The 14,420-nt window shown below is 36.6% G+C and overlaps 1 protein-coding gene across 2 annotated transcripts in view; it reads left to right on the forward strand.

Annotated features, from left to right (window-relative positions):
• Positions 1 to 14,420, forward strand: part of LOC120534455 (alpha-2-macroglobulin-like protein 1) — a 121,681-nt gene that overhangs the window by 25,683 nt on the left and 81,578 nt on the right. For both annotated transcript variants that reach the window (XM_039762044.1, XM_039762053.1), the window contains exons 9-12: positions 839 to 950; positions 3,065 to 3,174; positions 4,944 to 5,111; positions 11,986 to 12,207. In XM_039762044.1, coding sequence (XP_039617978.1) covers positions 839 to 950; positions 3,065 to 3,174; positions 4,944 to 5,111; positions 11,986 to 12,207 — 612 coding nt within the window. The remainder of the gene's footprint in view (positions 1 to 838; positions 951 to 3,064; positions 3,175 to 4,943; positions 5,112 to 11,985; positions 12,208 to 14,420) is intronic.

The following is a 14,420-nucleotide window of genomic DNA, read 5'->3' on the forward strand; positions in this document are numbered from 1 at the left end:
TAGAATCGCCAATCCACCTAACCTGCATGTCTTTGGATTGTGGGATGAAACTGGAGTGCCCGAAGGAAACCCACGCAAACACGGGGAGAACATGCAAACTCCACACAGGAAGGACCCGGGAAGCGAACCCAGGTCTCCTAACTGCGAGGCAGGAGCTGAAACCAGAATGATTTATCAATGAATTACACTGATTAAAGAGTAAAGAAACAGAGCACAACATTAACATTATCACAGACACAAGAAGTGTCATTATACTTTAACTGAAACGTAGAATTGAATTTTAGAAATAACTTTTAAGTTGTTCCTTTTGCACAAATCATTTTTGGGGATCTTTGCAGACTTATATTTTTTAACAGATGCATAGTGATTTTGAAAGCTTTTCTCTAAAGTTTGATATTTTCTGTTGTTTTATAACAATATTTTTAAATTCATCTTCACATGTCCACCTATGCATTCCATTGGACTCTTTTGGGTTAAACTTTAGCCATTCCAGGGGGGACTGGGCGGTCTCTTGGTCTGGAACCCCTACAGATTTTATTTTTTTCTCCAGCCTTTGGAGTTTTTTTTGTTTTTTCTGTCCACCCTGGCCATCGGACCTTACTCTTATTCTATGTTAATTAATGTTGACTTATGTTTATTTTTTATTGTGTCTTCTATTTCTCTATTCATTTTGTAAAGCACTTTGAGCTACATTTTTTTGTATGAATATGTGCTATATAAATAAATGTTGATTGATTGATTGATTGATTCCATGTAGTCATGCTGCCAAATTAATGGCTGATCTGCAATGTCTAGCCACAATGATGACTAAATGTTGTTATGTCTTTCTTTCTTCTAGACAGATAAATCTGGCTGTGTGTCTCAAACTGTTAATGTGGGCATTAAGAAGGCAAATTTTTATTTATATTCTAAATTCAATGTTCATGCCGACCTAGAGGAAGAAGGCACAGGTAAAATATTAATGCTGCTTGAAATAAAAAGGCTACAGTCAAAATTCAGCTAAACCATTTTTAAACGTAATCTGTTTCAGAATTATGGTGGATTAGAGGCTACCTCGCAGAATTCTTACACAAAACAAGAAGCAATCTGGTCCATAGCAGGGTGAACATTCTCAAATATATAAATTCATGTCACAACAGTTAGCCAGTGTCCTGAGCTGAAATCACAACCAAAGATCCTCGATTTACATGTCCTCTCTATGGGTTTTTCTGCAGACACTGTGGTTTCCTCCTGTCTTACAAAGAAGGGCAGGTTAGAATATTTAACATTTTGAAAATGACAGTTGTTAACCCCCTATAAATTAGGGGTTATTCACATTCTTAAAGGGATAAAAGCATTCTTTTGGACTAAGTTTTAATTTGACAAAGTGCTCCAGGAGCTGACAGCACAATGCCCAGTAAACTATACAGACAAGCTAAAAATCCCGTTCCCAAACGTGAGTGTTTATTGCATAGAAGACACTCCGTTGACACATCCTGACCTAACACATGGTTATCTATCTAGTTATTTATTACCTGATGCACAGGACATGCCACTAAAGTTTTTGTCAGCAGTTTAGTTTTACAACAGTCTATTTCCAGGCTTCAAAGTTCTGCATTTTAAAGTTTGAGCATTCGGGTTGTGACACTTTGTGTCACGGGGACATTTTTAAAAAACAGCAGGTGTGGGTTTAAAGACGGTGTAGATATGTTGCGGCTGACGTAGGGGGAGATCAGCTAGTTAATAGCCACATGCAAATGAGTGATCTCCATAGCCAATCTTTGTTAGCTGCACTAGGAGGTAATTGGGGCAACACCTGCATTGTGAAGGACAAATGGACAGAGCAGAGGAATGAAAGGGATGAGTTTTTGGAAGTCAGTTTTAGAAGGCAGTTTTGGGGAAGAGTGGAAAGAGGGATGTGAAGAGGCCAGTCAGGAAATGCTTTGAACCTGCAACGGGACTCGAGGAGGCAGAGAAGATGGTGAATCCAGTTTAAACTCTGCGGGTACCAGCTGGAGGTAACAGAGAGAGTTCCCTGCAGGTACTGACTTGGTGTCAGTGAAGATACTGAAAGCACATCTGAATTCAGGAGCAAATGGTGTTAGGGTGGCTGACTAAGAGCAGTGGGGATGAGTAAAGTTTGCCAGGTGAGGAACAGCACTCGGCAGGCCATTGTAGTCACGACATGAGGTTGGAGTAAGCGGGGAGAATAGTTCATTGCTTGTGTTTTTAATCAGGAAGAACGTAAAATAAGTGATGTTGTTGCCATATGGGTGTACTTTGTTAATGGGCTAGATAATAAGTAGACACTTACAGAGATGCTGCTACGCATTTTTAATTAATATTACCTATTTATGACACTTCCATTTATTTACTGTTTATTGAACTGTTATTGAATATTCGTTTGCAGAACTTTGGACATTTTTCAGTTATAACAAATAAGTACTTTGGATACTTTGAGCCCTGTTGCTGTGTCTTTCACTCACCACTGGTCCATCTCGGTTAACAACTATTACGGTGTCAAGAGAACAGTTGGGTGCAAGGTACATACCCCAGCACAGAGACTGGGGTCTGATACAGGTTTACGCTAAAAAAATAAAACTCACAAAGCCACAGTTCTACTTATTCTATAAGAAAGAGAGTGGGCCCTATGATACACTTAATTACCAACCAGGATTTCTTTTTTAACAGTGTCTCCAGTGCTACTGGTATAAACTCGAGGATTCCGTAATCATGAATTGGATTAACCAGCTTTGAAAATGAATGGATATGTTTAAAATATATGCAAGTAAACTACAAACCTGTTTGCAGGCATAAGTAATTTATTTTATAAAAGTAACTTGTATACAGTAGTAAGCATCATCATGATATGTGTTTTACAATAAGGAATATGGGAATTATAAAACAAAGCATCACTCCATGCCCAGGCATCATGAGTGTATTTAGAAAATTCCACTGGAACCAAACCAACTTTACAATAATTATCACTTATTGGGCTTGGCACATTTTGTTTGGGAACATCATCCTTTCATATTGTGTGTATATTTTATTCTTATATTGCATGTTTATTGTTCTTTCTTTCAAGGGGTCACTATGAGGACAAGTAAGGCATCGACATTATCCATTATTAAGAAGTCAATCACGATTTTAGATGCTGATGATTCATTCAAAGTTGGATATCCTATGCATGGAAAGGTGAGCACTCTGTGTTTGAATTTTTTACTAAAGACAGCTGCCCAATAACTGAGTTCAAAGGGTATGAACATTAATCTTTACAAACTTAACTTAGTAAGATTTCATAGCAAACAAGTATGGGTGCTTCACATCCTTGCTTGGCCCCATGTTGTCCTCCTTGATATCTTAAACTACGTTATAAATCTTTTTCAGGAGGTATACAGCTATTGTGCACCGAGTGGAGTATGCTATGTTGCTCTAAATTTAATATTTTAGCGTTACAAGTTGAAGATATCAACTGTGGTCTGTACACATTGACAAACTTAATTTGCCAAACACACACCATATCATTTTCTGTATTACACAGCCAGCTGAGTGAAGAAAAGCTTTACATAACAAGCTCTTTATAATCCTTGGGTAATTCCATCCAACACTCTTAAAAATAAAAGTACCAGAGCATTTCTTGAACGATGCCATAGGGTATCCTAGGGTAAACTATTTTTGATTCTCAAAAGACCCATCCATATGAAGGTTCCTGAAAGAACTTTTATTTAGATCTGTAACAGGCTCCACACAGTAAATAACCATGAATAAATGGTAACAGATTTGTGAAGTTCCAACGGGTTCCTGATTTTAAAAGGACTCTTGCTGTATACATCTAGTAACACATGCTAAGTCCTTAATTTTTTAATCTGTTAGTGTCTTGCAGCTCACCATACATTTAAGATTCTAGTTTTTCTACATATTAGGAAGTTGTTCAAAGCAAAAAGAACCAAGTTCATATGCTAAGAACTTGTTCCAGATAGCAGTGGTGCTTCATCAAGCAATGTAGCTATGCAGAACCACACGACTTAATAAAAATCTATATAATGCCATTAAAGAACCATTAATTTTAAGAATGTAGAAGAAAGGGGTGTACTTACACTACCATTCTGATGTGACCGGTCTCCAGTTTGCCCACATATCTGTCATTGATAAGATTTCGATGTAAACAGTCCAGACCACATACTATTCAATATGCAAGATCAGACGCAGGTTTCCTTTGTGCACGTTAATGAATTTCAGTTTAATTCTGATCCCCCATATCTGAGTTTAAACAGTCACACTACATTTTCACTCAAGGACTTGACTACTTTATTTTTGTGCACCAGGTGACATATTAAAACAGTCATGGAGGCTGAAGTGGACAAGGATCCATGCTTAACCATTCTTGGGTCGCTAGGTTATAACTGATGTACAGCATGAACATTTCCTATAAGCTGAATGCATGTGTAAATGCTCAAGCCATATTTAGACTGTGTAATGTATGAGGGAATGTCAAAAAGTAAAGGCAATTTAAAAATTCTGTGGTAACTGCAATGGATAGGAGCTGACGTAATACAACACATTCACGGTAGTTTATGGGTAGTTTTTAATTGGGTGAAATTCAACAGTATTCACTCTGCCCAAAGAAATCTCACTGCAGCATGCTGTTCAACAATGGTTCAATCCCGCAGTGTAGTGTCCATGTTCATTGGACCTTGGCTTCAACTAGACTAATGGCAGAATGCTGTACGTGTTTGAACTACCCATAAGCCATTGTGAATGTGGTGTTTAGCATCAGCTTCTACTTATTGCAGTTACTGCATAATTTTCAAATTGCCTTTACTTTTTTATTTACCCTCGTAAACACATGGACATTGGATCAAACTTCTCATTCAATTCTGAATTGAATATTGAGATTTAGTCATGTAAAGGCGATCATCAATAGGAAATAATGTGACTTTTAAAAATGTTTTTCTTTGTTGCAGATAAAATTAACAAATGCTGACCACTCTCCTGCTGTTAATGAAACCGTTTATCTGAGAGTCTCATATCATCGAGGATCAGAAGAACTTCGCTTCCTCACAGACCAACAAGGCATGGCATATTTTACCCTGGATACTTCCTCTTGGAACAAGAATACCATTGGCCTGAGGGTCAGTATTTATTTTTCTTGGAGCCATTTTGCACACTGCAAACTTCACTACCTGAAATGGAAGATGACTGCGGCTTTAAAAAAGTCAAACCCAATTAATCCTCTCACAATCACAGATGTTGCTCTATGCAATTCTTCTTAGCTCATACAGAATTCATGAAACTTAATATTTCCTCAATCAATTTCTTTTGATAAATTCAGAATATCTAGGTATTCCTTTAATATTGTATAGTAATGGGCTATAATAACTAGGGTTCTTATATTACCCATAGGTTTGAAAACTCATCTTAAAAATATACATTCAAACATATTCAAAAATAGATTAACATTTCTAGGTGATAAATATTTTTATGCATATATTTGTACTTTACAGCCCACTGCAGGGCGTGCACACACACACACACCCAGAGCACAATTTAGGATCGCCAATGCACCTAACCTGCATGCCTTTGGACTGTAGGAGGAAACTGGAGCACCCGAAGGAAACCCACAAAGACACGGGGAGAACATACAAATTCCATGGAGGGAGGACCCAGGAAGCGAACCCAGGTCTTCCGTGAGGCAGCAGCACTACCCACTGCACCACCCCAAACAATACATGCCACAATTTAAAAAAAAAGGGATTTATATGTATAGTAAGATTTAAAAGCTTGTGGAAGATAAATAGAATATAGGAACCTGATTTGATACGGTTGTAGTGCGAAAAATCAGTTGAGCGCTCTGAACAGGAGTCAATGTTTAAAAACTGAGTATTTAAAATGAGAGAATTCTCCTCTTCACTCTTAAGTAAAGCAGAAGGGTAAACACATCTGTTTCAGATGTGTTGTGAGGGGGATTCTTGAGGAAGCAGAAGGCTGTCCATTTTATGTTGATACAAGCTAACCATTCAAAATTACAAAAAGGCTGATGGTAGAAATAATTTGCACAAACAGACCTGCAAAATACAGAAGCATAGTAAAGCATTTTTGGAGTAATATGATGTTGAAATTAGTGTGAAGTAAAGAAAAGAGTTGCTATTTTACAATCAGGTTTTTCCTTTTAGTGAGACCTTTTATAATTTATATTCAAATAGTGGCATTCGATCTGACAGTCCTAATAGCAGCTTTGCTTTTGAAGTTTCCAGAAATTAACTTGGTGACCACAAGTGAACAGCATTTTTTTGCAACATTTTTTGTATAAATCGTTAAAATTAGTTACAACCAAAAGTAAAAAACACTTAATTACAAAAAAAAAAAACAGCTTACACCTAAACCTTAATGACCACAGAGAAGGGGAAAACAAATACAGTGGAACCTCAGGTCAAAACCATAATTCATTCCACAACTAGATTTGGTCATGACCCGAAATAATTTCCCCCATAGGACTGTATGTAAATACAATTAATTTGTTCCAGACCGTACAAGCTGTATGTAAATATTTTTAAAGATTTTTAAGCACAAAAATAATTAATTGTACCATAGAACATACAGTGTAATAGTAAACTAAATGTAAAAACACATTGAATAACACTGAGAAAACCTTGAACAGAGAAAACTACCATTGCAAGAGTTCACGCTATAGCCTTACGAACCGCTTGCTATAAACACTTTAATGAGTTTTAAAGCACAGGGGGAAAAAAATGAACATTTGAAAAATCCATAATTTATACAAAAAACTAACCATAAACAACCAAGAAAACTAACCTTGCATGAAGGAAGCAAGGAAGAACTGGGTGGAGAGGAGATTACAGTTTTGAGGTAAAGTCCCTCTGTGCAATGCACGTCTGACTGAGAACAATGTACTGTACAGGGAGAGACTGAACATGTGCAAAAATCACCAATGCGTACTGTTACGGCCTACCAAAAGTCCAGGGATACATAAATAGGCCGTACACAAATGAGAGGGAGACAAAACACCAAAAGAAAACTAAAATAAACAAGCTCCATTTATTCTCTTAATGAAACAATACAAAAAATATGGAGAAACTATATGGAACAAGAAAGGCAGGAGAACCACATTAACATAGCTGTCTAACTTCAAAGTTCACAGCAAGATACAAACTATTTGCATTTATTACTTAACTGGCTAACTTAGATATTTCTTTAATAAAAAGCCCAAATCATCCAACCTTAACTCTCTATACCTTGCTACCTAGATTTTGTTCTAGGCAATGGACCAACACAATCAATAATAATATGTTCAAAAGGTTCCCCTATTACTGGGATTGGATACAATGGAGCGGAGGGAATCTTTTGATTTGGTTTTCCAACCATTTGACAAACAGAGCATGTTTCACAATAACATTTAACATCAGACCATACTCCTGGCCAGTAAAAATGCCTAAGTATTCGGTCACATGTGTTTTTTATTCCCAAATGACCAGCTAAACAATGATCATGGGCAATAGATAACACATTTAACTGATATGAAACAGGAACAATAATTTGATATTTTACATCCCATTCAGGAGTTGAAGATGATTGACATTTACGCATTAAAACTCCATTTTCAACAAAATAAGCAATAGGCAGTTCACTCAATTTTTCCTTAGACACAACATTAGAGAAAAATGAAACTTCAGAGTCACTCTTTTGCTCCATAATAAATTGCTCTTGTGAAATGGACCAAGGCAATAAATCTTCAGTTACAATCTCATTTGGTTTTAATTGTCTTAAATTTTCATCATCTTCAGGCAGTGTTGACAACTAGAAGTCTGATACACTCCCATCAATATCATTAAGAAAAGTTTCTGATAAATTCACATCCAATTCCTCAGAACTATCTACTCCAAGTCTTTTGGATTGTGCACGAGTTACAACACATGCAGAAAACACTTGGGGAAACTGGCATGTCAGTTCATCAGGACAAGGTGGTATAGGATTTTCCAAAACCTCTGGAACAGGTGACACATTACCTCCAGCCAAGTCATTGCCCAATATGAATGTAACCCCTGCCACAGGAAATCTAGGGCACACTCCAACAGTAACAAGCCCTGACACCAAGTCAGATTTCAAAATCACTGTATGAAGTGGAACATTCTCATATCCCATTTCAAAACCTCGCACTAATACACTCGATCCTTTTGATGTCTTCTCAGACAGAGGTAAAACTCCTTCCAACAAAAATGATTGACAGGAACCAATATCCCTTAAAATTTTAACAGGCTTTTGACCATCAGGATGGTCAGGTATCGTTACCAAGCCATTTGTAATAAAAGGCTCATTACCCTTACTAACCAACAAGCCCTCAGACTTTTCTTCAAGTTGTACCAGAGCCATACTTTTTGGATCTTGATATTTCTTTTTCAAAATCACACAATTAGAAATTATATGACCCGGTTCTCTACAATAAAAACAAACACACTTTTGATCTACTAATGCATTACTAGAAGTCACGGATTTATCCTGTAAAACTCTGATGAGAGGACCCATTCAAACCTCTACCCAAACCTGATTTTTATTATTTCCTCACCAAAGTTTTTTTGTAGAGTAAATACAGTTTTATGGGTAAGAACAAATTCATCAGCTAATACAGCGGCTTCAGAGACTTTCAAAACTTTTTGCTCATTTAAATAGGTCACAATTCGTTTAGGAAGGCAATTTTTTAAATCCTCAAGCAAGATTAAATCTCTGAGCTGTTCAAATTGTTTAACACTTTGTGATGCACACCATCTATCAAAAAGATTCTCCTTTTCTCTAGCAAGCTCCACAAAAGTTTGATTAACTTGTTTCTTATGATTTCTAAACTTTTGTCGATATGCCTCTGGAACCAGCTCATAAGCCCTCAACACAGAATTCACCACCTCATAATTTAGACTCTGTTCAGCCGAAAGAGCAGAACACACTTCTTGTGCTTTTCCACTTAATTTGCATTGCAACAATAATGTCCAGACATCTTTTGGCCAATGTAATACAGTTGCAACACGTTCAAATACAGTAAAATACTTATCAACTTTCAGTTTCTTTAAAAAGGAGGAACTAAACGAATGTTTGCCAATATCAAAATCATTAGAAGGATTAGGTCGAGAATGGTCAGTATTTTAAGGCCTCAACTTCAAGTTCACGAAGTCGAGTGATTTGTCTAGTTTCAAATTCCATCCTTCTCATCTCCATTTCCATAGCCACCTTTCTTTCACGCTCTCTAACTTTCAGTTCTTCCAATCAAAACTCCTGTAATTTAAATTCTTGACGTTTCAACTCAAGATCAAGTTCTTTCAAACAAACTATAGTAGCTGTATTTTCAACAGGAACATCAAAACAGTGCTCAGCTACCTCACCTGGCTGTATGCTCCCTACATCAACAGGAGTTACAACAGCAGCTTCTGACAGCAATATGGGTTCTACCTCAGCACAAGTATCAGGCCATGCAACATCACCTTCCCGAATACTTTCTGAAACCTCCCTGTCACATAATACCCCCAATGTTATTAAATTCCGCTTAAGTTCAGACTTAATTTCACTCTTACTAGCATAACAAGATAATGAAATATCAAAAAAGTCAGCAATAAGTAAAAGATCTGCCTTTCTACAATTATCAAGCTTATCAACAGTGGGAGCACTAGTAAACTTACGCAAATCAAAATCCATAATAACACTAAAACCTGCTACAATATATAAAAATGGACCCTTCAAAGTTAAAGAAATCACTTCCAATTAACCAACTAATTAAGCCCACAACTTTATTACCAAACAATTGCTAATGTACTGAATATACTACCACTTAAAAAAGGCTCTCAAAAAAAAAAAAAACTCTTTTTGAATATACTAAAGCACTTACAGAAAAATGAACTCTACTCCACAGTCAACACAGTACCACCAAGACCACGCTGGTCAAAACAGAGCCAATTAATACTCAAAGTGCACAAAAATACTCAAAAAGATCCCAGACAAGCCCCCAATAGGTTACGGCCTACCAAAAGTCTAGGGATACATAAATAGGCCGTACACAAGTGAGAGAGAGGGAGACAAAACACCAAAAGAAAACTAAAATAAAACAAGCACCATTTATTGTCTTAATAAAACAATACACAAAATATGGAGAAACTATATGGAACAAGCAAGGCAGAAGAACCACATTAACATAGCTGTCTAACTTCAAAGTTCACAGCAAGATACAAACTATTTGCATTTATTACTTAACTGGCTAACTTACAGATATTTCTTTAATAAACAACCAAAAACCCAAAAGCCAGATCATCCAACCTTAACTCTCAATACCTTGCTCTATCCTTCACCACTCTCTCTCTGCTCCTAAACCCCAAAGAAGCTTTATTTATAAACCTACACCCACCCATAACCCAGGTGAGTTTAATAAGCAGTTTAAGTGGGTAATTAGGGCAGGACCCAATTAAGGTAAACCCCAAATTAGAATATAAAAGCAAAAGTCTAAAGTAGGCCGTAACAGTACGAACAGGAAGGGAAACGAAACAGAGCACAAAGAGTTCACAGTGAATGCACAGGGAAAGACTGAACATGTGCGGAAATCTTTGGCACGTAAGATCTGGAAGGGAAACTGGCTTGTTCGTCATCCGAGTGTGTGGTCGTGAACAGATGCAAAAGTTTGGTGAACTTTTTGGTTGTAACCCGATTTGTATGTATTCCGATACGTTCATGACCCGAGGTTCCATTGTACTCCATGCTGGCACATATCCAAGAGAATCCTAGGGTTCCAGAGGTTCTTCTTAGTGAAAACGCTTCTACAGTGAGACTTCCCCCTACCCGCAGCGAAATACACTTGTTGTTAGTGTATATGATGTTTGTAATAATGTTGTTCCTCTCATTTGCTGTATGGCTTTTTTCCCAAATTTACGTAGCTGGGCCAAAGACTGAAAAGTAAAAGTGTCATGTATTATAATGTTGTTCTTTTAATACTACTACATACAGTATGAATTATTTCAGAGGGTTTATGCTTTTTAATTTAAAATTTCTTATTATTTTGAATGTTGATTAATTGTCCATTGATTTTTGAATTGAATATTTGGCTGCTTTTCACAAACGAATGTTCAGTGCTATTTTAGGTATACTGTGTCTTTAACTGTGGTTATGTTTTTGAGTGTGTCCTTCACTGAACTGGCACCCCATCTACTAATGACTCATGTGTGGCTCCTAATGCTACCAAGAAAGACTCTGGCCACGATGACCCTGAATTGAACTAATGGGGTACAGCATAATGTAAATCTTCCACCACCACAAAATTAAAAATTTATTCTGCTCACTGTTTTTCACCATGTACTTTAATTTTGCATTCTGGGTAATTAGAAATAGGTGATATCATCACCAGCACTACTCAAAAGGTTTAACCAGGTTTGCAAGTTGCAAAATTTGACATGATCTCCAAGAATGTAGTCTTTGGCCTCCCTTCTGGCCAAATTCCTTCCACCTCCATCTTGAAACATCTCTTTACTTAATCATCCCATTTCTTTCACTCCGCATGCCCAAACAAACTTAGTCTATCTCTCCTCAGGATCACACCTATCAACTCCACAACAAGTCTAGCTCTTAACTTGGCATTCATCTGTGTCTCAGTCCATGACATTGCACATATTCATCTAAACATTATTGTCTATATTATTTCCAGGATCATTTCATGTTCCACTTTCATCAGCCCTGTCTCAGTCCCACACAGCATATTACTCCTCACATAACTTTTATATATTTTACCCTCAATTGCTGGGAACACCTTTAGATGTGAGAATGAAAGCAGCTCCTTTGAACCTTAAAGTGGATTTTGAATTTTTGTACACATCACAAACTATTATCCCCTGAATTACACTTGTTTGAAGACAAAATGTAGCATTAATGTTTAATTTCTTCTCCAGAATGATGGTATTTGTCTTCTTTCCTCATATCCATGGTAACTGTGTACACCTTGATATCACATTTTCCATCTTTTCACAGGCTTATTTTCCAGTTAACTATTATGAACTTCAAGGAGGGTACTATCAGACATATGATGACATTAAAGTGATTCCGTTTTACTCAAGGAGTTCAAGTTTTGTAATAATCCATGGCATAGATGAGGTGCTGGAGTGTGGCACAGAGGCACAGGTCATGACCAGCTACACAGTCAAGAGGGCATTGTTTGAAGAGGGGACAGAGTTTATGTACTTCTACTATTTGGTGAGTCTACATAGATTTTTGTCACTGAAAATGTATTAAGGTGTAAGCTCCTGCAAATCAGTAGAAATTCCTTTTTATGACTTTTTATGAGGAGTTTTGGATGGCCCAAATTCTATTTGTGAACTCTTTGTTGTATTTATTTGTCTAATTTAGACTTGCTATTAATATTTGTCATTTGTGCCCTCCACCACAACCTGTCATCAATAGGGGAGGAGCAAAAGCTTTAGATTTGTTAAAAATGTCAATTTCCTGTTTTCAACGGATCTCAACGTTAAAGGGTCCCCGATACTGAAAACAACAATATCTCAATGATGGGTGTGTGTGTGTCTGTCTGTGTGTCACAGTTTCTTGAGTACAGTTCATAGCTAAAACAGCTGGACAGAAAAATACCAAACACGAAAATTAAGCCTTTTATAAGATGATGATGTGCTGATTAGTTTTTCAGCTAAACCGATAAAGCGAAAGAGGCACTCTAGATGAACCCTCATAAACCATAATTCTGCAATTAATTATGAATTCTTCTTGTCAATGGCTATTGTAATGACCTATTTTATGATCGCAAAGATTAGCATCAGACCGGTGAATAATTATGAAATGTTATAAAATAGTTTGGGTAACTTGGTTCCTAGAGCGCAAAACCTACTAACGTTCATGTCTGAATTTTTGTACCACAATTTGGGGTATTTTTTCATGACGGTAACTGTTTTGTTGTTGGCAATGGTGCTCTTTTGCGATCACAAAATAACCAGAAGTTGAATTGCATAGCATCATCACTTGATACAGTATGTGTTTAAGATCGTGGTGCACTAATACTGGAGCCCAAGTTTTTCGATTCTTAAATCAAACTTTTTATAGTTCAGCTTAGAACAAAAATCAATTTAGGCAGTTTTGACAAATTTTTTGGCTTTAGCATTTTGGTTCATTCTATTTTTTTTTGCTGAGACCCCTGAGCATTTATCAACAAGTTTACAATTATCGCTTCATCTCACCATCTTTCGTTTACTGTTTTCCTGTTGAACCTCCCACTAATCAAGATTGCACTAATCTTAGAACTGGAAACCTAAGGCCTTTTTGTTTTTCTCTATGCCAACTATAAAACAAAATACTTGTCCCTGAGTGTTATGGATGCCTAAGTTCACCAGAAAGATTTGTCAATGAGGTTAAAAATGAAAAAAAAAACACTGCTATGTAGTGTGAAAGGGGTTCATTTTCCCTGAGCTGTTCCTAATGACTATAAATCTGCTTTGAGTGGGATGTCTTCAATTCACTTTAGTTTATTCTAATACTGTGAGCTTCACAGAGTGCTGGCTTAGAGCACATCATTTACACAGATTAACCAACATAATATGGATATACAGCAACAGTAAAGTACATTAATCGTACACATTTTTTTTGTTATTTGGATGAAAATAAAGACACGGGTAGATAATCCGGTAGACAATTGGATCAAAGTCATTTAAGATGAAGACTCAATTAACAGAAGATATGGCCATATGGCAATGAAGGACAGGAAAACAAAAATTCCAGTTAAGTTTATTCCTGAAGAAGATACACTTCTGGGTACCCATGCTTGTCTGGAACAAAGTCAAAGCTGTGCTGACCTCGGCTCAATGGCCATCCTCCCATATCCAAGCATTCTGTTATTGTATATGCCTCTTGCTGAAGTCCAAAGGTGTAGTAACAACCTTAGATTATTTTGATGAATCTGTTTCTCTCAATTTGTTCCAGGATAGAAATTTATGTTCAGCCAATCAGCTTTGAAGTTAGCTTTTGACATCATAAAGCTGGGATAGTACAAAAACATTAACTATTCTCTTTATGGCCCAAACGAATGTGTGCAAAATCCACACACCTTGGAAAAATTATAATCTGTCAATATTTATATTTCTTAGTGCTGTCAAGCGATCAAAAAGTTTAATCGCAATTAATCGCTTAACTTGGTGTAATTAAATCGTGATTAATCTCCCATTTTTTATGTTGAAATTTTACCACAAAGATTTTTAAGCACAATCAGACCATATTAAGAAGAATGGACACAATATAATGGCATATAAATGTACTTCACGTATTCAGGTAACTGAAACAAGAGGAAATAAAGACAAAACTTCAACTGTGAGGAGACTTTATTCACTCATACTCTAGGGCTGTGCAGTGCTGAACATAGAAAACATACAATTGGGCTTATATTGTAAAACAAATGACATCTTTAAGAC

The sequence above is a fragment of the Polypterus senegalus genome, chromosome 1, assembly GCF_016835505.1.
Source record: "Polypterus senegalus isolate Bchr_013 chromosome 1, ASM1683550v1, whole genome shotgun sequence".
Classification (NCBI taxonomy): domain Eukaryota; kingdom Metazoa; phylum Chordata; class Cladistia; order Polypteriformes; family Polypteridae; genus Polypterus; species Polypterus senegalus.